Below are 26,211 nucleotides of genomic sequence, written 5' to 3'. Positions count from 1 at the left end.
TCGGCTTTGGGAAAATGGCCGCCGCGATCTCTAATGCGCACGCGCGGCATCCCGCGGCCATTTTCCTGAAGCCCCGTGCAGCAGAGCACTCGATCTGCGCACGCGCGGCCCCAGGAACATGGCCGCCCCCACCGACGAAAGGGATGACAGCGCAGATCGCGCGCTGTGTCTTCACCACTACGCCACTACGCCACCAACGTAAAGCTGAGGAAGAACCACCGATGTCACCACGCCCTCCCGACCTGACCAGCCTGATTGACAGGCGAAAACGGCGACTTTGGTAAGTTATTTCTCAGCATACATGGGGAATCGGGGTACACTACATACACTATAGGAACACACAGCGCAGGCCCTATTTAACAGTATTTATAGCTCAATCTCCAAAAACGGGGTGACAGGTTCCCTTTAAAGTACTAGGGCCTCCATATTCGACATCTGTAAACAAAGCCATGTTGAATTGTTACTATTACTTGGCATCTTGTCAGGGACAGAGTGTATCCTGAGAACAGCAGGCACGGTGACATTGTGCGATTCAGGCTGCCCCTCTTACATGAGACATCGCTGCCACCATATATATAAGACCATTTACTTGAATACTCACTATGTAATCCTAGTATCCTATGTGTTCCCTACCTTCTGGTACGGATCATCTCTAAGTTCGTACAGGACCGCATCTGATGTTTTATAGGATCTTCTGATTAATACACCGATAGTAAATCTAATATAAATCTTTCATCTGGAGCCACCTCCTGGCATCAGTACAAACAGCTCACTTGTTAACAGATATTCCCTTGTATATGTAAATTCATTTATTCCTGACAATAACAAGTTTACTCAACTCAAGAGTGGGATTTATGTATGGAAATTAGATTGTGAGTCGATTAATCTCGTGTATTTACCAGTTTAATCTATTTCTTGGCACTTATTATCTGGCATAAAAAGAAAGTGCAGGCGATGAGGTTTACTTAGAAGATTAGATGATTGATTAGTATTAGAAGTGTGAAGTCAATGAAAAATCTATAACACAGTTTCACCTATTATTATATGCCTTTCATAATACTGGTGTCCTCTTATATTGGAGAGAAGTTTTGGGGCCCCCTCAAGCACAATATCCCAGTGGCCCCTTTAACATTTTCACCCCTTACAGCTACTTACAGCCAGTCCTCTTCTAACATACAGTACATGTCCATCATGCTTTTTAAGACCTATCTTAGTATAGGTCCAGTCTTGCCATATGAAACAAAAGGTTCATTTGGGCTCATCAGGCTCCATGGCTCCTTCCAATGTCTTCTCATAGTAAGATATAAGCACTGTCATTTGGGTCATTGAACAGTACAAATTCTGGTGGTTTGGTATAATCTATATATATAATCATCTAAGGGGCACTTCCGTCCGTCTGTCACGGAAATCCCGCATCGCCTATTGGTCGCAGCCGCAGGCCGCGAGCAATCAGCGACGGGCACAGTCCGGCCATGAATTCGCCCCTTCCTACTCTGTCAGTGCCCCCTCCAGTCAGCGCTCACACAGGGTTAATGGCTGCATTACACTGCGTTATGCCGTGGTGTAACACAGTCTGTTAAGACTGCTATTAACCCTGTGTGACCAACTTTTTACTATTGATGCTGCCTATGGCTGGGCAATATACTACATCGCTGTGCTCTATACTATGTGGCCTGTGTTATATACTGAATGGGCTGTGTTATATACTACGTTTCTGTGCTATATACTACGTGGCTGTGCTATATATTACGTGGCTGTGCAATATATTACGTGGCTGGGCAATATATTATGTGGGCTGTGCTATATACTACGTGGGCTGTGTTATATACTACGTGGGCTGCGTTATATGCTACTTGGCTGTGCTATATTTCTCTGCTGTATCTGTGCATCATGAATCGAGGTATGTGTTAAAGAGGGGGGCCCACTGAGACTCTTTCGCCTGGGGCCCTCAAAAACCTGGAGCCAGCCCTAGCTTCACTGATTATTCACGGCTGGGCATGACCAATCAGCGACTGGCACAGTCCGGCCGCGAATTGGCGCGGAATGTGAACCACGCTTTACTAATTGGTCGCGCCCGACCGGCTGAATCCTGTGTATAAATTGCATTATTCTGAAAACTTCATAAATAAACTACATACATATTCTAGAATACCTGATGCGTCAGAATCGGGCCACCATCTAGTAATTCTATAAAAAATTGAGGTCCCTCGGTGGCTGATATTTTTTAATGGCTAACTGAAAAGATGGTAATAAATAGCAAACTTTCGAAACCACTCAGGTGTCTTCATCAGGCATAGTATAATAAAGATATAGTATTTAATTTTTTGATCTATAGCCACCAAAATCTTGACAACTATTTTATAATTATTTTACTTTATTGTATTTATAAATAGGTCTGGAATATATCGAATTAAGTGAAATTCCGTGGAAGACAATCTCGACTTGTCAGCATGAATTGTAATTGGTAAAGCTTTTTATCCACCATGTCTAGCAGTTCATTTGTAAATTAACCCCTTACCGGCATCGGACGTACTATACCGTCCGATGCCGGCTCCCCTGCTTTGATGCAGGGCTCCGCGGTGAGCCCGCACCAAAGCCGGGACATGTCAGCTGTTTTGAACAGCTGACATGTGCCCGTAATAGGCGCGGGCAGAATCGCGATCTGCCTGCACCTATTAACTAGTTAAATGCCGCTGTCAAACGCAGACAGCGGCATTTAACTACCGCTTCCGGCCGGGCGGCCGGAAATGACGTCATCGCCGACCCCCGTCACATGTCCGGGGGTCGGCGATGCGTCTCCATTGTAGCCATAGAGGTCCTTGAGACCTCTATGGTTACTGATTGCCCGTCGCTGTGAGCGCCACCCTGTGGTCGGCGCTCACAGCACACGTGCAATTCTGCTACATAGCAGCGATCAGCAGATCGCTGCTATGTAGCAGAGCCGATCGTGCTGTCCCTGCTTCTAGCCTCCCATGGAGGCTATTGAAGCATGGCAAAAGTTAAAAAAAAAAGTTTAAAAAAATGTGAAAAAAATAAAAAAAACATAAAAGTTTAAATCACCCCCCTTTCGCCCCAATCAAAATAAATCAATAAAAAAAATATCAAATCTACGCATATTTGGTATCGCCGCGCTCAGAATTGCCCGATCTATCAAATAAAAAAAAGTATTAACCTGATCGCTAAACAGCGTAGCGGGAAAAAAACTCGAAACTCCAGAATTACGTTTTTTTGGTTGCCGCGACATTGCATTAAAATGCAATAACGGGCGATCAAAAGAACGTATCTGCACCAAAATGCTATCATTAAAAACGTCATCTCGGCACGCAAAAAATAAGCCCTCAACCGACCCCAGATCACGAAAAATGGAGACGCTACGAGTATCGGAAAATGGCGCAATTTTTTTTTTTTTTTTTTAGCAAAGTTTGGAATTTTTTTTCACCACTTAGATAAAAAATAACCTAGTCATGTTTGGTGTCTATGAACTCGTAATGACCTGGAGAATCATAATGGCAGGTCATTTTTAGCATTTAGTGAACCTAGCAAAAAAGCCAAACAAAAAACCAATGTGGGATTGCACTTTTTTTGCAATTTCACCGCACTTGGAATTTTTTTCCCGTTTTCTAGTACACGACATGCTAAAACCAATGATGTCGTTCAAAAGTACAACTCGTCCCGCAAAAAATAAGCCCTCACATGGCCAAATTGACGGAAAAATAAAAAAGTTATGGCTCTGGGAAGGAGGGGAGCGAAAAACGAACACGGAAAAACGAAAAATCCCCTGGTCATGAAGGGGTTAAAGAAGTTGTCTGGCATTTTACAATTGATGACCATCTATATGAGATCGGTGAGAGCACTACAATTGGCACCCCCACCATTCACCTGAAACCTGCTGCAGCATTTGTGTAAAGTGGAGCGCAGCAGCACCCTACGTTACTTAGTATCTGATGCTGAGTACTGCACTTTATCTCCGATTTAAATGAATTTCAGCTATTTATTGAGGGTATAGCAGTGTTCTGTGTGTATCTATTGATTTAGCAAGGGTGTACTTGTGTGATATGTGTTGATGTAGCAGAGTTGTGTATGTTTGGGCATCCTATTGTGTTGGTGGCTCTGTGGATGAGGTCTGTGAGGGCATCAGACTGTGTGTGGTGTAATTCAGTGTTTGGGGGGCTTCAGGCTGAGTGTGATGGAGGATGTAGTATGTGGGAGGCATCATACTCTATATGGGCACCATGAAAGGGGTACCATGCTGTGTGGGAATATTAATGACGTTCACTAGGAGCAATATTTATGTGCTGGCGCATATAAAGAACTGGACGTGCTTAGGGTACTGACTTAGCACTATGTGTGCCGCCGTGTGTCTCTCTTTTTTACCATTCAAAGCTGGGGAGTATGCTGATATTATTGATGACCTGTCCTACCGATAGATATATTACAGTCTCAGACAACCTCTAAAGCCCTGCTAATGCAAATGTGAACAAAAACTTATAGTGCTATATCAATATATCAGACTCAAGTGTGGTTGAGGATGATTGAAGGCCAGTAGGTAAACTTAATTTATTATTTTGCTTGTACCATCCCTTGTTGGTTGCGCCCCTGAGCAGAAGTTCCTGATTAAGTTCTATAGATCTGTAACTAGGATGTAGAATGAATTCTATCAATAGATACCATGTGGTCACTGTTCTTTTTGTCACCAACATCTGACATACATTTCTTTTCAACTAGGATCCGTTATCTGTTGCATCGAAGATTTTATATCTTGTAAAACAAAACACTTAGTATATGTCCCTGTAAATTCTTTTATATAGGGAAAACAATTTGACCTTTATTTGTCCGCTTCAGGAAACATTATCATTCCATAAGTATAGGAAAAGGAGCCTTTAGATTAATAAAACTTATGAAGGAATGCCATATTTCCAACCCGAATCTCCTAAGCTTTGTTGGGATAGAAAGAGTGAAATACCCCTCAAGAGTTGGAGACTCCAATTTATTATTATTGAGAAAAGAATCTAGGTGGATCTTAAATACTAATGCCCAAGGTCCATTAGGACTAAACAATAGATCAGATATGTCGGTTTTTTATAAATATATTTGAATGTCTATATGTTGTAATTTCCACAGAACCGGAAGATTCCCCGGTGGGCCCAGGCACTTACACCTGCTGGCATACAGGGCCACCATCTGCCTAGGGTCCCACTGCTCCAGGGGCCCCCAGCCAGTAGCGTGTCACTAATAGCAGCACACCCAGCTGCTATGGGGCCTGTGAGTTTGGGGGACCCGCCTGCTGCCAAAGGAGCAGCAGCTGGAGGCAGGAGCCTGTCTTTGCTGCTAAAAAGAAATGAATATTCACACTTCCCCGTGCCGCCATGGCTGTGGAGAGGAGTGAATATTAATTTTACTTTAATAGCAATCAGTGTTAGCCGCACGCTCAGGGTTGATACTAGAATGTATGGGCTGCTTTTAGGTATGATGTTATTTCCCAGAGACAGCAAGAATGCTTGGGTTGTAGTCAGGACCTAGAAGGAGCCCATACACTCTAGCTACAACCGAGAAAGCTGCTGGCGACAAAGATGCTGCCGGGATGTGCTGCAGGAAACGTGCAGAGAGGTGAACGGTGCTGTGTGCCTGTCTGTATGCATGCGTGCGTCAGTGGTGCGGTGCTGTGTGTGTGTGCATGCGTGAGTCATGCGGTGCTGTGTGTGTGTGGTGCTGTGTGTGTGAGAGTTGTGCTGCGTGTTTGTGTATTGGAGAAAGAAATGATGTTGGTGATGGAGAGAGCAATGATGGGGTGGTGGGGGAGGAGGCAATGATGGAGATGGTGGAAAGGGCAATGATGGGGTTGTAGGGGAGCAGGCAATGATGGTTGTGGTGGAAAGGACAATGATGGTTGTGGGATGGGAGGCAATGATGGGAGTGGTGGGGGAGAAACCAATGGTAGAGGTGGTGGAAAAGGCAATGATGGGGTGGTGGGGAGAAGGCAATGATGGTTGTGGTGGAAAGGACAATGATGGTAGTGTTGGAAAGTACAATGATGGTGGTGGTAGCTGAGGAGGCAATGATGGAGGTGGTGCAATGGGTAATGATGGGGTGGTGGGTGAGAAGGCAATGACGGAGGTGGTGATGAGGACAATGATGGGAGTAGAGGGGGAGAACAATGATGTAGGTGGGGCGCTGCATTATACCTTATGAGGGGGCTGCATTATACCCAATGAAGAGGGCTGCATTATATCCTATGAGGGGGGCTGCATTATACTATATGTGGGGGCTACATTATACTTTATGAGGGGGCTACATTATATTTTGGGGGTTGCAATATTTTCTGAGTGGGGGCTGCATTATTCTCTCAGGGGGCTACATTATATTCTGAGGGGCTACAATATACTATATGAGGGGAGGGGGCTACAGTATATTCTATGGGGGGCTGCATTATACCTTATGAGAGGGTTTAATTATACTCTGAGGGGGATACATTATATTCTGTGGGGGGGGGCTGCATTATACTATATGAGGAGGGCTGCATTATACCCTATGAGGGGGTTGCATTATATTCTATGAGGGGGGCTGCATTATATTCCATGAGGGAGGCTACATTATATTCTATGAGGGGCTACTTTATATTCTATGAGGGTACTGCATTATATTCTATGAGGGGGTTACTTTATATTCTAAGTGGGGGCTACCCCAACCCCTGCTACATAATTAAGATGTGTACTACCTTATATTATACCCTGATATTAGCATGTTTTACCACACAATTGGTGGTCTTGTATTCATTTCTATGTAGCTATATAGAGGGCCCCAAAAATGATTTTCTCTGATGGGCCCAAGGTGCTCCAGTCTGTCGCTGGTGTCAATTATTAGCACAGAACAGGTGCATGGGCAGAGGCTGCTTACCTTGTATTACCTTGTGCACTATTAGTAGACCCATAGAAGCGTAAGTTGCAGCGCGAAACGGCCATCGTCCAGCTCTCTTTACCCCCTGCCAACCACTTATCTGAGCTCATATGCCGTAATACAGGATTGTTTTACCGCCGCTCATGGTGAGTGCTATTTTCCGTGGTCTCTTTTACACACTACTAGCATATACTATACATTTGATATCAGACGAACACTATTGTGGTCTTAGGCATACAGGAAGAAACTTATAACATATGTTAGAATAGAATTTTATTTGGAATTACAGATAGTAAAATGACGAGATAAGGGACACCAACGTTTTTACAGATGACGGGTAAGTGCTTGAGTTCACATAACTTTACAAATCTGAGTTATCGATACATTTACAGTAATCCATAAATACACCGAAGGAGTACAATACATTTTATACATTTATGTTTTTGTACATTTTTATATCATCCTCACTTACATGTATACCATCTCTCTAACACCTACAGATAACTATTCCATGAAGGATCTTTATCATGAGCTTAGTGCCAGTCCGCATCTTTAAAACTCAATGAAAGAGGAAAAGTGTTAAAGAAAAAGAGGACAAAAGCTACTATAAGATGCTTTCAGAATTTGGAAAACCCTTATTCCCAGGCAGAGTTTGTTTTAAAAAATCATACTGTGCTTTACGCATCCTATCCGGGTCCCTGCTAAGTCTCCCACTGCTCCCAGTTTTGTAATTGTCTGCAGCGCTGACCCCACGTCGACAACGCTGCAGACAATTAGTGAGCTCGGGGGCTCTGAACAGCAGCTGCTGGCAAGTTGGGCAGAGCCGCTCAGCTCAGTTATTGACTGATGTGCTGTCGACGTGATACAAGCGCTGAAGACAATAACTCCGGGAACAACAGCGGAAACTCAATGCTGAACCTGGGGAGATGAGTAAGGGAAAGGGGTTTTTGTGTGTGCTTTTTTTAAAGCAATCTGCAGCTGGGGGGAGAGTGTTTTTTCCCAAACCAGAAGATCTCTTTATTGTCTTCTGCTCACATAGGCGAAGATTAAAGTGGATCAATTTATCCATCTATCCGATCTGATATCTGAGGTCAGCATAATTATAGAGCGGAAGACAGTTTGTTCTGGGATATTTTATTATAATTGAATTCTGTTTTTCTAAATAAGAAGCTGTTTTAATGGTGCCATTAGTCATCATGAAGAAAGCCAGTGAGTCATGCTACCCTGCCAACACACAGCGATTGACAGTTTTTTTCTCCATAGGGTTGTTTATCGGATCAACTCTAACTCTCTATGGGAAAGGACAGCAGGACCCACAGACTTTCTCTATGAGTAGGGGTGCAAGTCTCACAGGCTTTCCCTATGAGTAGGGGTGCAAGTCTCACAGGCTTTCCCTATGAGTAGGGGAGCAAGTCTCACAGGCTTTCCCTATGAGTAGGGGTGCAAGTCTCACAGGCTTTCCCTATGAGTAGGGGTGCAAGTCTCACAGGCTTTCCCTATGAGTAGGGGAGCAAGTCTCACAGGCTTTCCCTGAGTAGGGGTGCAAGTCTCACAGACTTTCCCTATGAGTAGGGGTGCAAGTCTCACAGGCTTTCCCTATGAGTAGGGGAACAGGACTACAGACTTTATCTATGAACAGTGGAGGAGTAGGACTCACAGGCTTTCTCTATGAGTAGGGGAGCAGGTCTCACAGACTTTCCCTATGAGGAGGGAAGCAGGACTCACAGGCTTTCTCTATGAGCAGTGGATCAGGACTCATAGGCATTATTTAAGAACAAAGGAGCAGGACTCACAGGCTTTCTCTATGAGTAGGGGAGCAGGACTCAAAAATGTTCTCTATGAGTAGGGGAACAGGACTCACAGCCATTCCCTATGAGCAGGAGTGCAGTACTCACAGACTTTATGAGTAAGGGAGCAGGACTCAAAGACTTTCTCTATGAGTAGGAGACCATGATTCCCAGGCTTTATCTATTAGTAGGGGAGCAGGACTCACAGATCTTATATATAAGAGAGGGAAAGGAATCACGGGCTTTTTCTATAGGTAGGGTGCAGAACCCTAGGGCTTTTTCTATGAGTATAATGGGAAAGAATTCCCAGGCTTTCTCTATACATAGGGGGCAGGATCCACATGTTTTGTGTATGAATAAGTGGGAAAGGATTCATAGGCTTTCTCCATGAGTAAAGAGAAAAGGATTCACAGGCTTTGTATATGCGTAGGGGGCAGAACTTGCAGGCTTTTTCCTTTAGTAGGGGGTCAGAACTCACAGGCAATATCTATAAGTAGGAGAGAATTCACAAGCTTCTTCTATAAGTATGGGGCAGGACTCACAGGCATATCTATGAAAAAGGAGTAAAGGACTCACGGTTTTTCTCTTTGAGATGAGGGGGCAGTATTCTCAGGATTTCCCTATGAGTAGGGGACAGGATTCACAAGCTTTCTCTATGAATGTGGCAGGAAGGACTCAAAGGCTTTTTTGAAATCACATATAAAGAATTATTTACTTGACTAAAAATACTAAACCAGATCCGAGAAAAATATAACTGAATTCCACTCTACACTGTGCTGCCCCGAGACAAGAGATCACCAATTCTCAGATTCTCTAATCTCATCCAACAGTAAATAAAATTAATAAGAGATTGTGAAATCTAAAGTATATAGAGAAAAAAAAGTTAAAAATAAAATGTATATTTCAACATCATATGTAACAGTGTCCAACATACGCCTGGTGGTTTTCCACCAACACTGAACTTACATAAACTGTCCAATCCAGGTTAAATGGGTTGGACAATATTATACCGTTTGCTTTCTTTAAAAAAACAGCATCACACCTGTCCATGGTTCTTTTGGATATTTTTTTCATTGCACCCCAGCTTCATTAAAGGAAATATGACTAATTTGCAAAGTCATACAACCAGTTATGATGCAATTTTTGGAACACCTGAACAATCCCTTTAAGCTTTGCCATAACATACAAATCCAACATTGAAATCATACTTCCATTGGAACATTCATAAAAAGCATGTTTTTTCATATGGGGAAAATCAAACAGATAATCATGTATCAGAGCTCATTTTTTTTTTATCAGAAGTTTTCACTGATAATTTGTGTTAAACCTAATACCTTGCGTTAACAGGTAAAAGACACTTCCAGCTCTGATACATTAATTAATAAGCGTACAAGTCACTCTATTATCTACATTGCATTCACACTAAACAAGGGGTCTAAGTGGCCCTAAGCTATAAGCAAACAAAACTGTTCATATAAAAAATACAGCTTGATTAAAATGATAAGAAAATATAAATTAGGAAACTGGAGCTCAACATGTGAAACTAAATAAGACAGAAATATTAATGTAAAATCAAATATACGATGGGCCTCATATATTGCAACACGATGAAATAATGCAGTCGCTCTAATTGGTACCAGACCGACACCTTTTAAAGCATTCCTCAAGTGACGACCGGAACAGTGTCTCCCGTCAGTGTTCTCTAGACAGCTGTACAGTCCCGAAAGCCTTTGTCAAGGAAACTCGATTATCCAGTTTTCTAGTGGCTTGTTTTGCCATCAGTTGACTTGGCCATGATCGTCACTTGGGGAACTAGGGAATATCCAAAATGTAAAACTGACCATATATAACTGATGCTCGAATTAGAGCTATGGCCAGAGTCTGGTAATGATGCTTCATTTACTTCCAGAGATATAGATATCTTCCTGTTTGGTTGTGATGACCATTTTAGCAGAAATGGCAACAGGAAGTGCTGCCATATTGGCTTTAGTCTTTGAATCAGCTTCTCAGAAACTGACACTTTATCATAAATTACACCTGGTAATACAATGGTAATTAAACATCTGTTTCTAAGTAGTCAATTTATGGCTAGAGCTACATGGCGACTTCTGGTAGGCGACCCTGATATCGCGCGACACATTGCGATATTGGAGGTGATTATTTCCTATGGTGTCCCTTGACACTGTGATGTTCTGTGAATGCGGCCCAGAGTCGCATAGGTTTCCTAATGTGTTGGATTTTTCTGTCACTGGCCACACGTTGCATGCGACACGCTTGCCACAGACTTCAGTGCAAGTCACACGCTGCTGTCAGGATCACTGATGATGAACAATGCATGAGGCTGTGTAGGCCCGGCCTAAGGCCAGTGTCACACTTGCGAGTGCAATGCGAGAAATTCACGCATCAATACCCGGCACTGCCGCTGGCATAGAAATACATGCAGCTGAATGCTTCGGTCCCGAGTGCGGGTGGCATTGCTGGGTATTGATGCTAGAGACTCACGCAAGTTTCTCGCATTGCACTCGCAAGTGTGACCCCGGCCTAAAGGTGACTATCTAATTGGCTGGACATCCTGTTGTCACATTTACAGAAGTGGTGGAAGGAAATTTATGAGTAATAAGTGCAACAATTGGCATTTGATTGGTTACAATTGGTTTTTAATTACTTCACCACTGTTTGATTTGGAGGCCCATAGTGTATTTTCACATATCAAACATTTAACAAATACTAACATTTCATAAATTCTATAAATGTATTTCTTTTAACAAATATTCTATGTACTTAAATAGTGTGAGAACACGTTTTGGGAACTTTTGTTCTGTTTTACATTAGGAATTGCTAATTACCCATGACTGCTCTACTTAGTGATGACAAAAAGTGGCCAAACAATACATAGGATCCAATAGTTTTCTGTTTTGGGGGGCTCAGTTACGGATTTCAACATACAGAACAGAAAAAATTGTGCTGTTTACAGCAGTATGTTCTCTGTGAATCCTATGGTCACCTTTTCGGCACTCAATTGGTCTTCATATTAGTCTAAGGTGGTCTCTCGGGCCCCATTAGTATCCATCATAGGATGGATCAAGCAGTTTGCAGCTTTTGTATTGGACATTGCCTTAAAAGTATATTTATTTGTATAATGATCCCATAAGCAGTTAAGGAAATTGGATACAAATGTTCGATTCCCTTGCAGCTCCTCCCACAGGAGATATGAAGCATTACACATTACCCATTGAAATCAATAGTCTGTCTAATGGAAGTATGTACTGGGTTCTTGAAAGATTACAAACTCTTTGGTGTCACTTTCTGGTCAATAGATGTGGTTCTCAATTGAGCACCCTCTATTAACACCCTTATAATATCCATGAAAATGAGATCATCAAAACCAGTCACCATTATCATCTATTATTTATGAGGGTCTATACAATATGTATGAAAAAAACAGCTTAAGATATTTTTTTTAAAAATCACATTTTTGGGAACATACTCCTATATGAAACCCTTAAAAATGACCCCGCATATAATGGAAAAAAATGTAACCTAGCTCATATTACCATAATAATAGGAATAGAACTGGCATCTATCTTTTTTTTTTAGGAGACCACCTCTGTGTTGCCCATTGTTCCCCTGTGTTCTCATTAATAAATATCGTTCTGGACAGGTATATATTAGAGTAGTCCTACTGTACATTAATGATAAATATTGGCACATGTAAACAGGGTAGCTGTCACCCAATGTAAATTGCGGGGCATCCCATGACTGGATTGTTCATGGCTTTCACAGTTTCTGTGAGATCTCAGAAATTCGGGAGTTCACTACTCTTCCATTAACCATGTCTTGAACGATGGTCTTGACTTTTCGGTTTGTATCTAAAGAGGTAGAAACATTTGGTTACTTTGGTAATCAGAAAAAAATAATATATCTGTAGGTGTAGAAGCATTACTAAGGTGCCACACAAGAAACAACTCAGGATAGGTAAAACCAGTGAACTGTCTCAAAACCTTTGCAACCTTATGGTTGCAAAACATACTGATGGCATTGGTTACAGAAGAATTTCTAAACTACTGAAGGTTCCACTGAGCACTGTTGGGGCCATAATCCAGAAGTGGAAAGATCATAATTTCACCATAAACCTTAGAAATCTTATTTTCTTAGAAAACTGGTAAAGTGATCAGTAGTTATTTCACTGTATAGCAGACAAAACCATTCAGCTGAGTTATGATGTATACATGTGTGTGTGTGTGTGTATATATATATATATATATATACATATATATATAAATATCAATATATATATACAGTACAAACCAAAAGTTTGGACACACCTTCTCATTTAAAAATGTTTCTGTATTTTCATGACTATGAAAATTGTAAATTCACACTGAAGGCCTCAAATCTATGAATTAACACATGTGGAATTATATACTTAACAAAAAAGTGTGAAACAACTGAAAATATGTCTTATTTATATTCTAGGTTCTTCAAAGTAGCCACCTTTTGCTTTGATGACTGCTTTGCACACTCTTGGCATTCTCTTGATGAGCTTCAAGAGGTAGTTACCGGAAATGGTTTTCACTTCACAGGTGTGCCCTGTCAGGTTTAGTAAGTGAGATTTCTTGCCTTATAAATGTCGTTGGGACCATATAATTCCACATGTGTTAATTCATATTTTTGATGCCTTCAGTGTGAATTTACAATTTTCATTGTCATGAAAATACAGAAAAATCTTTAAATGAGAAGGTGTGTCCAAACTTTTGGTCTGTACTGTATATATATATATATATATATATATATATATATATATATATATATACTACATCATAACCCAGGTCAATGTCTTTGTCTGGTATTGCAGCTCTTCCCGGTTCCAGTCTCTGTAAAATCTGAGTTTGCCTTTGGACAATAAAAAGTGTCTGTTTCTAAAAGGAAAGGAAAAAAGACACATACCCATATTAAAGCCTAACATGTCAGATTTGTTAGGATGTGGTGGCTGGAAGAAAAAGTTAATATAGAGGAACATTGCCCATTGTTAATCTTATTGCAGCAATAGTCCTCTGCCTCTTTAACATAATTGTAGTTATGAGAACCTACAAGTGTGAAAACCACCTTATACACATACAAGATATATAAAAGGTCATGCAAAATCACAGGAGATATCAACCTAAATATTTGTAAGATATATTTTTGATTCATACAACTGCATTACTTTCTATTCGTTCGTCACTTGTCAACTTAGATCAAATTGACTAGTGAGTGTATATACTATATATGCTATGTAAATTAATGAAGAACCTAAATATAAATGAAAACTAAAATAAAGATAATATAAAAATATTACCTGTAGATTGAGTATTCCCACTGAAATAAAGAAACAAATAGCAATATAAGTGATCATAAAATGCAATATCAGTTGATAATAACTTTTCAAGCATTATATTTTGAATATTTCACCATAATGTAAGTGACTGGAAAACAACATAAATGTAGTGGCTATGTTCTTTGAAGGAATTGCATGAGAAAATCTGAAACAGTGCCACTCTTGTCTATAGCATGGATTTGGCATTTCAACTCAACTGCATTCACTTCAATTGAATGAGCTACAAAGCCAGAAAAGGTCCATGGGAAATATTGTTGATGTTTCTGGTAAAATGTAAACCCCTTATTTTTTTAGGGTGTTAATCCCACTCAATCCCATTCATCACCATTCAACAATTAATGTACACAAAATGTTTTAATACAATTAAATGCTACTGGATAGTTCATACTTTCTATAGAATGCATATCTAGCCAATAGGATTCATATAGGGATACTAAATCACATGGTTATGAATAGCATTCCATACTGGCTAGAAGTATATTGGTCACATCCATTATGAAAGAGCAGCTAAATAATTTGGGACATTCTTGATGGGATAGAAAAAGTTAGCAAGAAATGAATTGAAACTTTTTATACTTGAGTTGGCCGACAACTACATCTAAGCTGGAACCACCAATTTCTGGTTAGAATGTTTGGTTTCCTATTGCTCACTTGATACTTGGGAAGTTTTGTTTTACCCTTAGCTTTGTCATTGCTAATATGTCTTCTATTGTCACCCCAAAATTAATGTTTAATAATTTGTCAATGAGTTAGAAATAATGAAGACACCAGCGATGTTCCTTTTTCAGGAGTCCAACCTTACCTGCTATTATTTCCATCAATGAGTCGTCGGTATGTGTTAATTTCATTCTCTAGACGACTTTTTATATCCAGAAGTATCTTATACTCAGTATTCTGTCTTTCCAGATCAAATCTGACTTTGCCCAACTCGGCCTCAAACTGACAGATTAGCATCTGGATCTTCTCAAGATGTTCTGTTGAGTGACACTGGGTATCTTCTAATGTTTTCTCCAGTCCATGTTTCTAAAATATATATATAAAAAAAGTTCACTGTCATGAATGGCGGAGAAGCTGGAATAGAAAAAAAAGCTGTTCCAAAGTAGATGGATGATGTTGGAGCTTTTTGGGGGACATGTTAAAGTAAGAGTACGTGGTATAGTACATCTCCTTCATTTTACTTTTGGTGCCCTTAACCTGATGATATACTGATGAACTGATTTGAGGACCCTTTCATGGATGGGTCTATCTGTATCTGAATCAATATGTTAGTTAACATGATGGACTTTCCACCATTTTTGCAGCTAAAGTTTTTTGTTTGACCATCCTTATTATGCAACTCTGTATTTTAAGTTAACAAATCTTTAACATTTCTTTTAAAGTTAAACATGTCAAATTTATTTTATAATCTCTTTCTTTTAATATGTTTTCTTATGGTATTCTATGTATTTCAGATGGGAAATATTGAGGTGACAAGCTTATCGATTCAGGTCTGGTTCCAGATATCCCAGACAAAGCTTGTTTTTCTAGCGGTAGCCATAGATATTTCTGATATTATATGGTGGTCTTTCAGTTGAATGGCTATCGTTTTAATACATGAAGAGCTCGATTTTAACAGAGTAGGATCCCCTCTATTATGTCTACATGGCATAAGATCACATGGAAAGGGGTTTTATCTATCTTGCAGAAGTTAGTGGTTGAGTCATCAAGCATTTTCCGCCAGTTTTCTGGTGTAAAAAGGTGTAAATCACTGTACACTATGAAGATGCACAAGAATTTTTGTTTTTTAGTGTTTTTACACCAGTTTTGCTGACATTTTGGTTAGTGTGCTTGGCTTAGTGGAAAGGGTTTTGGCCTAGAACAGTCCGATGGATTCACATTAGTTTACACCACAAGGTTGGCATCAATTCTAGAACAAATTTACTGCCAGTGTTTTCTGACGATGGCACACAGGCAGCCAAAAGATGTACCAAATTCTTTTGCAAGCGTAATAGAGTTGTTCAGTCTAAAACGACAAGCTTGCAGACTCGTCTATGAATCTGCAGACTTGTGAATCCTCACTTTGCGTGCACTGCCACTGTAAAGATTCTCCAGTGTCAGGGCTATGAACAGTTGATATTCTTCTGGTCCCAATCCAACTAGACTGTCTCTAGCCTGGCTCAATGCATTTGCATTGAGCATGTCCAAGCCCATCTAGTCAAATTGTGGTCAGGAGTATGCATATCGCATAATTGCAATCACATGTCCGCTGTTTCCGGCAATGTCACGGGAAAATTTGGCCAATCTTACTCCTGTAAACTCTGGATCAAGACAATCTTACAAGTCTTGATGAAATCCCCCTTTACTGAAAATAATACCTCAGGGAAAACTCAGTGAACAAAAAAAAGAAAAAGATGCTTACCTTACTGATCTCTGCTTGAAGCTCAATTTCTAGATCCTGAAGAGTTCTCTTTAATTCCTTTATTTGTTTTTTGCTACTTTGTAAGGCTTCAGTGTTTGTATTCACCTCCTGTTGGACTGTTGAAGACTGAAAAAAAGAATGTTTCAATAATACTACACAATCACAAGGGCTACAGGTATTTCTGAACATCTCCTATTCCATGCAATTATAAGACTTGGGACTATTGGAACAAGTTACCGTATATACTTGTGTATCAGCCGAGTTTTTCAGCACATTTTTTTGTGCTGAAAACACCCCCATCGGCTTATACACGAGTAGTGATGAGCGAGTGTGCTTGTCACGCGAGTTTCTCCAAGCATGTTTGGGTGGTCTCTGAGTATTTCAGTGTGCCTGTTTGTTAGGCAATCCCCACATGTCTAGCAGCTGCAAATCATGCAGCTGCGTCAACATAAACTAAATTTCCGAGCACACTGAAATACTCAGAGACCACCCGAGCATGCTCGGAGAAACTCAAGTAACGAGCATACTCTCTAATCACTATACATGAGTCATTGTCCCAGAAAGACGGTGGGGGAGGGGGAGCGGTGTAGCAGCGGGCCACAGAGACAGGAGCCTGCGGCTGTAACTGTGCCCGCTGCTAAAGAGAAATGAATATTCCCTGCGCTGGCAGTGAATATTTATTTCTCTTACAGCACGCACAGTTACAGTCACAGCCTACATACCTTCCCTGCGCGCCCTCGCTTCATCTCGTTCCAGTGGCAGTCTTCCGGCTGAGCAATCGCGTGTATCCCACTCATTAAGGTAATGAATATTCACCTATCTCCACTCCCATAGGCGTGGCGTGAATATACATTACTTTAATGAGCGGGGACACGTGATTGCTCAGCCAGAAGATCTGCTGGGGCCAGAACGAGATGCAACAAAGGCACGCAGGGAAGGTAAGTAGGATGTTTTTTTTAATAGGAACCATGCATATAAAGATAAGGGATAAGGAGCCATGCATACAAGGACAGGGATAAGGAGCCATGCATACAGGGACGGGGAACAATGCATAGAAGGATGGGGAGCCATGCATACAAGGACGGACGGGGAGCCATGCATACAAGGACAGATGGGGAACCATGCATACAAGGATGGGGATGAGGAGCCATGCATACCAGGATAGGGATGAGGGGACAATGCATACTTGGCATATACTCGAGTCAATAAGTTTTCCCAGTTTTTCTAGGCAAAATTAAGTGCTTCAACTCATTCTCGGGTCAACTTATACTCGAGTATATACGGTACTATGTTGTAGCAATTGTGATGTCTAAATAAACTTGTTTGAAGCCACAGCATCTTATCGTTGGGTACTAGTACTGCTAGTAATACTAATACTGATAATTAATGATCATATTAATGACTATTACTATTAGGTCACACAAGTGTATTTACACTCATTTCAGAGAATCGAGTTGATTATGAAAATCACACTGTAATTAGATTCTGATCAGTGTGACTAAAGTGTGATCCGATTCTCTTGGATGATCTTCTCCATTTTGTCAGTCCATGGAAAATCAAACTGCACTCAGATCTCATCCGAATGAAGTTGGATAATTTCCACGGACCCATTGACTTTCATAATTTCAATTTCCACAAGTGCAATCAGAATATCAAATCAAAGTTGGGTATACTCCATTTTTTCCTCGGACCGACTCTCTCCGAGGAAAAAAATTAACATGTGCACAGCCCCACAGACTAACATTGGTCCAAGTGCAATCCGATGTTTTGTTTGATCGCACTCAGAACGATAATTCAGTCAAGCCCTTAGTTGTGGTAGTAGTAGTAGTACTATTGATATAAATAATGGTAGTTGTACTGCTAGAAGTTGTGACAACTCAACCATCTGTAAGTTAGCAAGAAGAATGGAGAGAATAAAGCATTCTAAAATTGACTGTAGGCTTCAAAAAGGGTTTGATTGTTGTCAAAAACCATGGACACACATAGGCCTGCGTATGAGCTGTATATGAAAAATAGTATTTAAATAAAAGGTATTTATAAAATTAATTTTTTTATTTTATATACCAAAGTAATCCAAAAGTTCACATTTCCTGTACAAGGAACGCAAAGAATTAGACTATGGGTTCTTTTCCCTTGTAGTAATAGTGAAATCTCGCCTCAGGGCAGGCCTGGAACTATAGCACATGGAGCTTCTACAGAGTGATGATCACAGGGGGGCCCAGGACACTGGGCAGACAGGAAGAAATGTGTGCACATCATTGTCGGACCCTCATACTGTGCCACGTACTATAACACCCCCTTCCCTGATCATCACTGCCGGGCCCTCTTGTAGTGTTTCCTGCTCTGTGACTGCAGGTGATGTTAGGGTGGGTAGCAGAACTGCCTGGTGATAAGAAGCAAGGAGAAGGCAGAATAGGTGGTAGAGGGACCAGCAGTGATGAGCAGAGGGCTACATCCAAAGTTTACTTTGAGGCCTTGACTATTTTAGTTAAGCCAGTCCTTCAGAGATAAAATTCTGTAACCAGTATCTGGAGTTTCTCTGTGTTAAAGAGGTTAAAAACACGTCACAAAAAAGTGCGTATACCATTGGGGCATCTCATGCTACTACAACTATGTAGCCCTTTATCAGTGAGAGCCAAAGTTCCCTTTGGTATTGTATGAGGACAACCTGTGCAGGTCTCTTGTATCTAAAGGAACTAGTCAATATGGGGATGGAGAATTGACCCAAGAGTCATAAAAATATGTGGAGGGGACTCATTTTTATTTTTGTGAGGTACACAATTGAATACATTGATTAAAAGTCTATATGCTGTCGGACATCTATCGTATATGTCATAGGACAACTCTCTCTGGTTATAAACCTGTGTATACCAATGTAAAGGAAAGAAGAGCGCGGCTTACTTAGCCACATAGTACAGTTTTCCACTAACAATAGTATTGTTTATATCTCCACATCGCTAAAGGTAAAATACAAATGAGTGAAAATGTTCCAATTTGAAGAGAAGCCAAAATAAGTATAGCCGAAATTAAATTGGATAAGCGTAAAATGTGGAACAAACAGAACATTTTTTTCCTATCAAACTTACTGAGTGGCATGTGTTGACAGTGGCACAGAACAAGTGCCAAGGTTGGGAGAATGTAATACTGGATATTTCACAGAAGCTGAGTAATGTACACAGGTAGTAGCACGCCGCGAATTATGGATAAAAACATAAATACAGGACTGTCTGCATATAAACTCCAACTGTGCGGAATGACAATCACAAGGTTGCCATCAAGAAGGGCAATAAATATAAGGGAACAGCAAAAAAAGAAATCTTTCAGTCCCTACGGTTGTCTAAAACTATCCCCAAAAAATTGATGTGTGAGGAGCCACATACAGTATAAATTAGGAAAATCATAATACAGCCTAAATAACAAAACTGTGAGATCAATATTAGTGCCTTATAGTGCACCACAAAATACTGTCATACAGTAACACCAAGTTTAAAAATGTATTGGTGGTGGAGATTGGTTGATCAAGCCCCCGGGCCAATGCCCATTCAAGTTTTGCCACATCCTTACCCTTCTAGGATTATAGCTGTGTTTTGAGGAGTTGCATTTCCTTCATTGTTTTATCACTAGGTGCTTCAGGAGGAGTTTTCAGTGGTAAGGAGTAAAATTATGTCCTGTTTCTATAATTAGACATGTGGTCAATTAACTAAAAAGACCTTGTAGATCACTGAGGACCACGGGTCACTAACATCTTTAGATTTGCAATATCATTCTCAGTTGAACACAATACAGAACTTCTAGGTTCCATGTGAGCAACTAACGTAGAAAAATAACATAAATTGAAGAAAAAAATCACTTTATGGACCATTAGAAAAGAGATATTAAAAGGTCATTGCTTTCATAAATATATCGTACCTGATGCTTGTACCACTCTTCAACATCTCGGCGGTTTTTCTCAATGACCGCCTCATATTCTTTTCTAATATCAGCAATAGTCTTGGATAAATCAGCTCCTTTGGGGGCATCGACTTCCACATTGACTGATGAGCCTTGCTTTTGAGCGTGAGCAAGTTTCATATCCTTAAGCATTAATAAAAAGCAAAATATGATTATTTAACATCAAGTGGCCACTATGGAGCCCAAGGGCAATTGTTTTGACTATTGCCAGTGGTGACATCATGACAGAGATAGGTTATAGATTATAATCCAAACAAAGAAGCTTGTTTTATACATAGAAAACATAAAATTGTAAAGATATGAATGTCCTGTTAATTATTCCTTGCCTTCAGTGTTGGACTCATCCACCAGAGCACCAGAGGAGCTTCTAGTTGGCCCAATAGCTCAATTTTGAGATGACTTCATAGTCGATTCTTTCCTTCTAGGGCAGTTCCCCACTAGGGAAATATTTTTTCTGCCAAGGGCCATTTGGATATTTTTTGGATATTTTTACCATCCTTGGGGGGTATTACAAATTGGGCACTAACTCCATCCACAAAGTACATCATGACATTAGCACAGATGTCAGGATGTAAGCTTTCATTGTACGCGACTCAGCGTTCAGTAGGGAACAGGGCATGTGTGTCCTCACATAGCAAGAAGAAATGAATTGGTTGGTGGCAAACAAAATACAGCTGCCTGCTCAACCACTGCAGTCCCCGGAAATCTGCTTAAGGGCCGGATTAAAGGTCGTCGAGGCCAGCAAACTACCCGTAGGTAGTGGGCCTGAGGGTCCACACCCCTGTTCAAGGGTCTATTTTGTAAAGTGAATCCCAAATAACATTTCAGACCTTATATATGTGATAGGCGTTAAGTTTTGACATGCTCTGTATGCCTGGAAGGAAGATCCTCAAAATCCCATTCTTCTGGTACCCAAGGAAGCCCAATCCATTTCTGCTTGGCTCTTAAGAGATCCCTAAACATTGCAGCAATGGAGTAGAGAGACAATATCCAGCTTATGGGCACCTTGTGAGCCTCTCTGTAACAATGCCTCCAACTATGATTCATTAGTTATAGGCAGTATGTCACTAGGTTTTTTCTACCCCATATGAGTGCAGTATGATGGAAGGACATAGACCCTGCTTCCAGTGGTTTTTATTAAATCACAGTCTTTTTATCGACTGCAGATCTATCAGCTCTCTAAATGCTGAGCTCATGACTGTGGAGGAGTACATGGAAACTGGTTTACTAGTCCCCTAGTAATAGTTTCCTAGTAACTATTTTATTAAAACTACTGCAAGCTGAAACAACGATCTCTGTCTCTATATTATGATGCTCTCAGATTAGGTGACAAAAACCTGAATATAGATTCCCTTAAGTACTTGAGTTCTAATATGTGATCTTTTACTCCCTTTCAGGCTTCAAGTCCAGGTTGCACCCACGTAGTGATGTCCCAGATGGATAGACATTCGTTTGTTACAATACACAGTTGACAAAGTGTACACACTTCCATTGGGCGTACAATTGACCCATAGGTCTGCAACACGTAATTGACCCATTGTTGGTTTTTTAACCATTACTGTGAGACTGCTTGTATTTGATAGAAACCAGACTCATACACAACTGAGGTATCACAAATATGTCCTCTATTCAGCCATGTTGTCTACTGAATTGTTCACTTTCTTTTGTCTATTCAAGTTTATATAGATCCTATTCATAGGAACATTGCCTTACTCTTATTGTCCCTTTATTTGAGGCCTTATACAAAATCGTATTATTGTGTCCACTCCTTAGCAATAACAACATATCTGTACAAAAAAACACTGACTAGAGAGAGAGAAAATACCTCCCCATGGCTTTTCCTCATGTAGATCAGCTCCTTCCTCATTCCTTCAACTTCCATCTCTAGGTCTGTTCTGACAATAGTGAGATTATCCATCACCTTACGAAGTCCTTCCAAGTCCACCTCTAAGGCTGCACGAAATGCTTTTTCTGTGTCGAACCTACAACCACAAAATATTAAAATATATTCAATGTGAGGTCTCGAAAACCCTAAAGAGGTTATAACAAATGATAGAAAGATTCTTCTTGTTCTTTCCATGAGTAATGTCAGTGTTTGTCACTGGCTCCGTCTGGTATTGTAACACTGTCTCTTGAATGAGTCTGAGGTGCAATACCTGACCCAACCTGCATACAATAATGGCATTATTTCTAGAACAAAACATATTTTTTACCATCCCATTAGTACCCCACAATTGCCCTTCTCTCAGTACCTCACAATGTCAGATGGTGATGAGTATTATGGCACACTGGGTCCTAACGAAAGATGCTAAGGTCTGCTATATTAGTACAGGGCTCACTATGAGAGCCCTACAATCAAACAATCACATGCTCAAGTTCCTTTTCTGGGACTAAAAATATACTTAAAACAAAGTTAAAACTATAAAGAAATGCACAAAATATAAACTCTCAAATCAACTGTTTTCCCCATTTATTATGTAAAAAAAAAAAAGCTATTAAAGAATAACCCCTATTTTTTTTTAAGTAAAAATACCAGAATCATTGCTTTTTGGTTAAACATGGATTAAAAAGTAATAAAAAAGTTGTATATTAGCGTAAATGTAACAAAAGTATACTACACCTAGATCCTAAAGATAAAGCCCTATTGAGGGTAAAATATTAAACTTAATGAGTCTCATTGGTGACACAAAATGAATTAAATGTATTAAAGCAGTAGAAATATATCTACATACATATATATATTGATGGAATGGAATAATCAATTCACTGAATTCTGGTCCACTGGCCATGTCAGTGATCTGTGACCGCAACATTGCACCAGATCGGCTAATCAGAAGAAGAGGCCTCCGACCAGCAGTCACAGATCACTTACCTGGCTGATTGTCCAGAGTCCTACGGATCGATTCTCCCCTCTCTATTAATAGGGTAAATTACAACGGTGCCTTTAAAATTACAAATTGTCGCACAAAAAATCAAATCCTCATTAAACCATGTTGATGGAAAAATAAAAAAGTTAGCAATCTTGGAAAGTCTGGATGAAAAATGAAAGTTAAAAAAAATGGCTGTGTCCAGAAGGAGTTAATGAAAATGAATCACTTCTTGTTATTCGATTTAATCATAACAACAGACCCAATTAGCATATTTCTTAGGAAACATATTTTAGACGTTTAGACTGTACACCCTGGGAGAGATCATTTATTAGTATAATGCCACATTCGAAACCTTGGTGTAACATTTCACATGTAGGAATTTGGCAGAATTACAAGGTGTTCTCCTAAGTAAAAGTTTGTCACCTTATCAGGAATAATTATCTACAGACCATTCCATCTAATTCACATGTAGTTGGAAAAAAAGAGGTAGCGGCCATTTAACAAGTGGTTGATAAGCAATGAATCTGTTTGTTTTTCTGGCTATCAATATATGAGCAGGATTACTCTATATGTCAATGAGAAGTAATTATAATTTAAGATATGTACAGTATGTAATTAACTACCAAAGCAAAATACTGAAGCTTTTTCTACAGTTATTGTTGAAGAGCATCATACTCCTTACATTTTATTAGAGTATTTGACTAGATGTGTCCACATATACTGTATATTATTACTGGGAAACCAATTAGACTAAGAGAGAGTGGCAAGGAAATAATAAGATAGTAAGATGAAGTTTCACCCACACATCTCAGGGAGTTTAGTTTGGTTTCCAATCATGTGATGTCAATGTGTTTTCAAAAACTTAACTAGGATGAAACATTTATCTACATCTGCAAACCAATCATTTATAGTGGCTAAAATTACATTGGAGATGTCATTAAATAACACTAAAAAATATTTAAATTGACTATACATTTTCTATAATGCATTACCAGTGGTTGGTTCAAAAGAAAACTGTACAAACTTGATTTAAGTCAGACATCCAGTCAGAAGGCTGTTAGCACATTGTTGCTGACATGAACATGACAGTAAAATATGTATGTAATATACTACAGTGTATACTGTACATTTTCAATAACTGTTTCAAAGTACTTTGACCAGATGGCACTGTGGTGATTACTGTGTTTACTAGAAAACGGCTTTAAAAGATGTGTGTTTTTACAACATGTGGATTATTACCACTAATTAAGACTTGAGGTGGACTGGATATTAGAAGGGTGTTACCTTGTTCTACCGGTTCTCTTGGGTTTGCTCATCTTTATCAAACTTTGCATTATAAGAGTGTCTCTCTGTTTTTACATGGAACCAGATTATGTACAATGTATAATGGTTAGTATGACATTTCTAGGTCTAAAATTCTTAAATCGGAGGTGTGAGATTATAGATTTTACATATTCATCATTAGATAGTAGATCGGGGTTGCTAAGACCCATAAACGTAGCTGAAGGTCCTTCAGTCAGTCCAAACTCTGACTATGTGAGCTCCAAAGGAACAGTAGAAGGCCATGTGGAGCTGACTTTGGAGCCAAACATTTGCTCTTAGGCTCTATTTTTTTATAGGTTAAATTACAAATAACCATAACTTGGGATCCTTCACATTTGCAAGACCTTGCAAAAGGGACCACACTGTGTACTGGTAGGATAATGTATGGGCCTGATGTAATATTCAAAAAATCCAAATGATTGCCCAATAACCACATCGAGAACCTATTTACTCACTTGCGTTTGAAGTCATCGGAGGCAAGTTTTGCATTTTCCATCTGTAGTGTTAATTTGGCGCCATTTAAATGTCCATTGATAAGCTGTGGATAAATCGAAACAAGACTGATTACATTTCCTTGAAGTTTTATTTTTAATCACCTTGCGAGTTACATTGCCATACACATTCTATTAAACCAAACCTAAATCTCTATAGGGTTTTATGGTGGTGTATGTTCAATCCTGGGGTGGGGAACTACAAACATTCTTCTGTGCGCATGGTAAGTGCAGTTAACCTGTCTAAACAGGTTTTTAAATGACTGAAAATCAGCAAACATGTAGTCATTCAGTGGTCATTTAACACCACGGACTGGCTCCTGTAAAGGTACCGTCACACTCAGCAACTTTGCAAAGAGAACGACAACAATCTGTGACATTGCAGCGTCCTGGATAGCGATCTCGTTGTGTTTGACACGCAGCAGCAATCTGGATCCCGCTGTGCCATCGCTGGTCGGAGCTAGAAGTCCAGAACTTTATTTAGTCACCAGGTCGGCATGTATCGTCATGTTTGACATCAAAAGCAACAACGCCAGCAACGTTTTACATGGAGCTAACAACCAGTGAGAACGAGAAGTGAATCGCTGTTACGTCACTGGATCGCTCCTGCATCGTTCTGGAGCTGCCGTGTTTGACGTCTCTACAGCGACCTAAACAGCGACGCTCCAGCGATCAAGTTTAGGTCGGCTCGTTGTCTATATCGCTGCAGCGTCGCTTAGTGTGACGGTACCTTAAGCCCACCCTTAGAGTGAGTTACTAACTAAACCTTATCATTATTTACTGTACAAGCAAATGCCAGCTTTTGTTGTTTCGTAGAAGCCATTTTTTGTCAGAAAAGGTGAGTAGCATTGTTTTATCGCATCACTGACAGGAAATTCATAGAGGTCTGTCACCATAATCATTACTATATCACGAATATCTCCAGGTCTGAGAACTCCAGAATCATCATGTAAGTATGAGCAATTTGTCAGGAGCTCCCTCTAAGAACTGGACTTTTATTACTTGATGAACAGCTGTCGACATCTATGTCTCCCAACTCTGCCGAACAGTACACTGGAACACCTTGTCCACCCCAGTGTTCATGTGTTCTCCATGTGAGATCTGTTGCCAGACTCTTCTA

General features: G+C 40.1%; 1 protein-coding gene across 1 annotated transcript in view; it reads right to left on the bottom strand.

Annotated features, from left to right (window-relative positions):
- Positions 1 to 8,052: 8,052 nt before the first annotated feature.
- Positions 8,053 to 26,211, bottom strand: part of LOC138664667 (keratin, type I cytoskeletal 19-like) — a 51,867-nt gene continuing 33,708 nt past the window's right edge. Inside the window, exons 2-8 of the mRNA XM_069751563.1 lie at positions 25,056 to 25,138; positions 22,233 to 22,389; positions 20,366 to 20,530; positions 16,457 to 16,582; positions 14,861 to 15,081; positions 14,020 to 14,039; positions 8,053 to 12,550 (exon numbers count right to left, since the gene is read on the bottom strand). Coding sequence (XP_069607664.1) covers positions 12,459 to 12,550; positions 14,020 to 14,039; positions 14,861 to 15,081; positions 16,457 to 16,582; positions 20,366 to 20,530; positions 22,233 to 22,389; positions 25,056 to 25,138 — 864 coding nt within the window. The 3' untranslated portion in view covers positions 8,053 to 12,458. The remainder of the gene's footprint in view (positions 12,551 to 14,019; positions 14,040 to 14,860; positions 15,082 to 16,456; positions 16,583 to 20,365; positions 20,531 to 22,232; positions 22,390 to 25,055; positions 25,139 to 26,211) is intronic.

Source organism: Ranitomeya imitator, chromosome 2 (genome assembly GCF_032444005.1).
Source record: "Ranitomeya imitator isolate aRanImi1 chromosome 2, aRanImi1.pri, whole genome shotgun sequence".
Classification (NCBI taxonomy): domain Eukaryota; kingdom Metazoa; phylum Chordata; class Amphibia; order Anura; family Dendrobatidae; genus Ranitomeya; species Ranitomeya imitator.
This window is presented reverse-complemented; position numbering and strand designations above follow the sequence as displayed.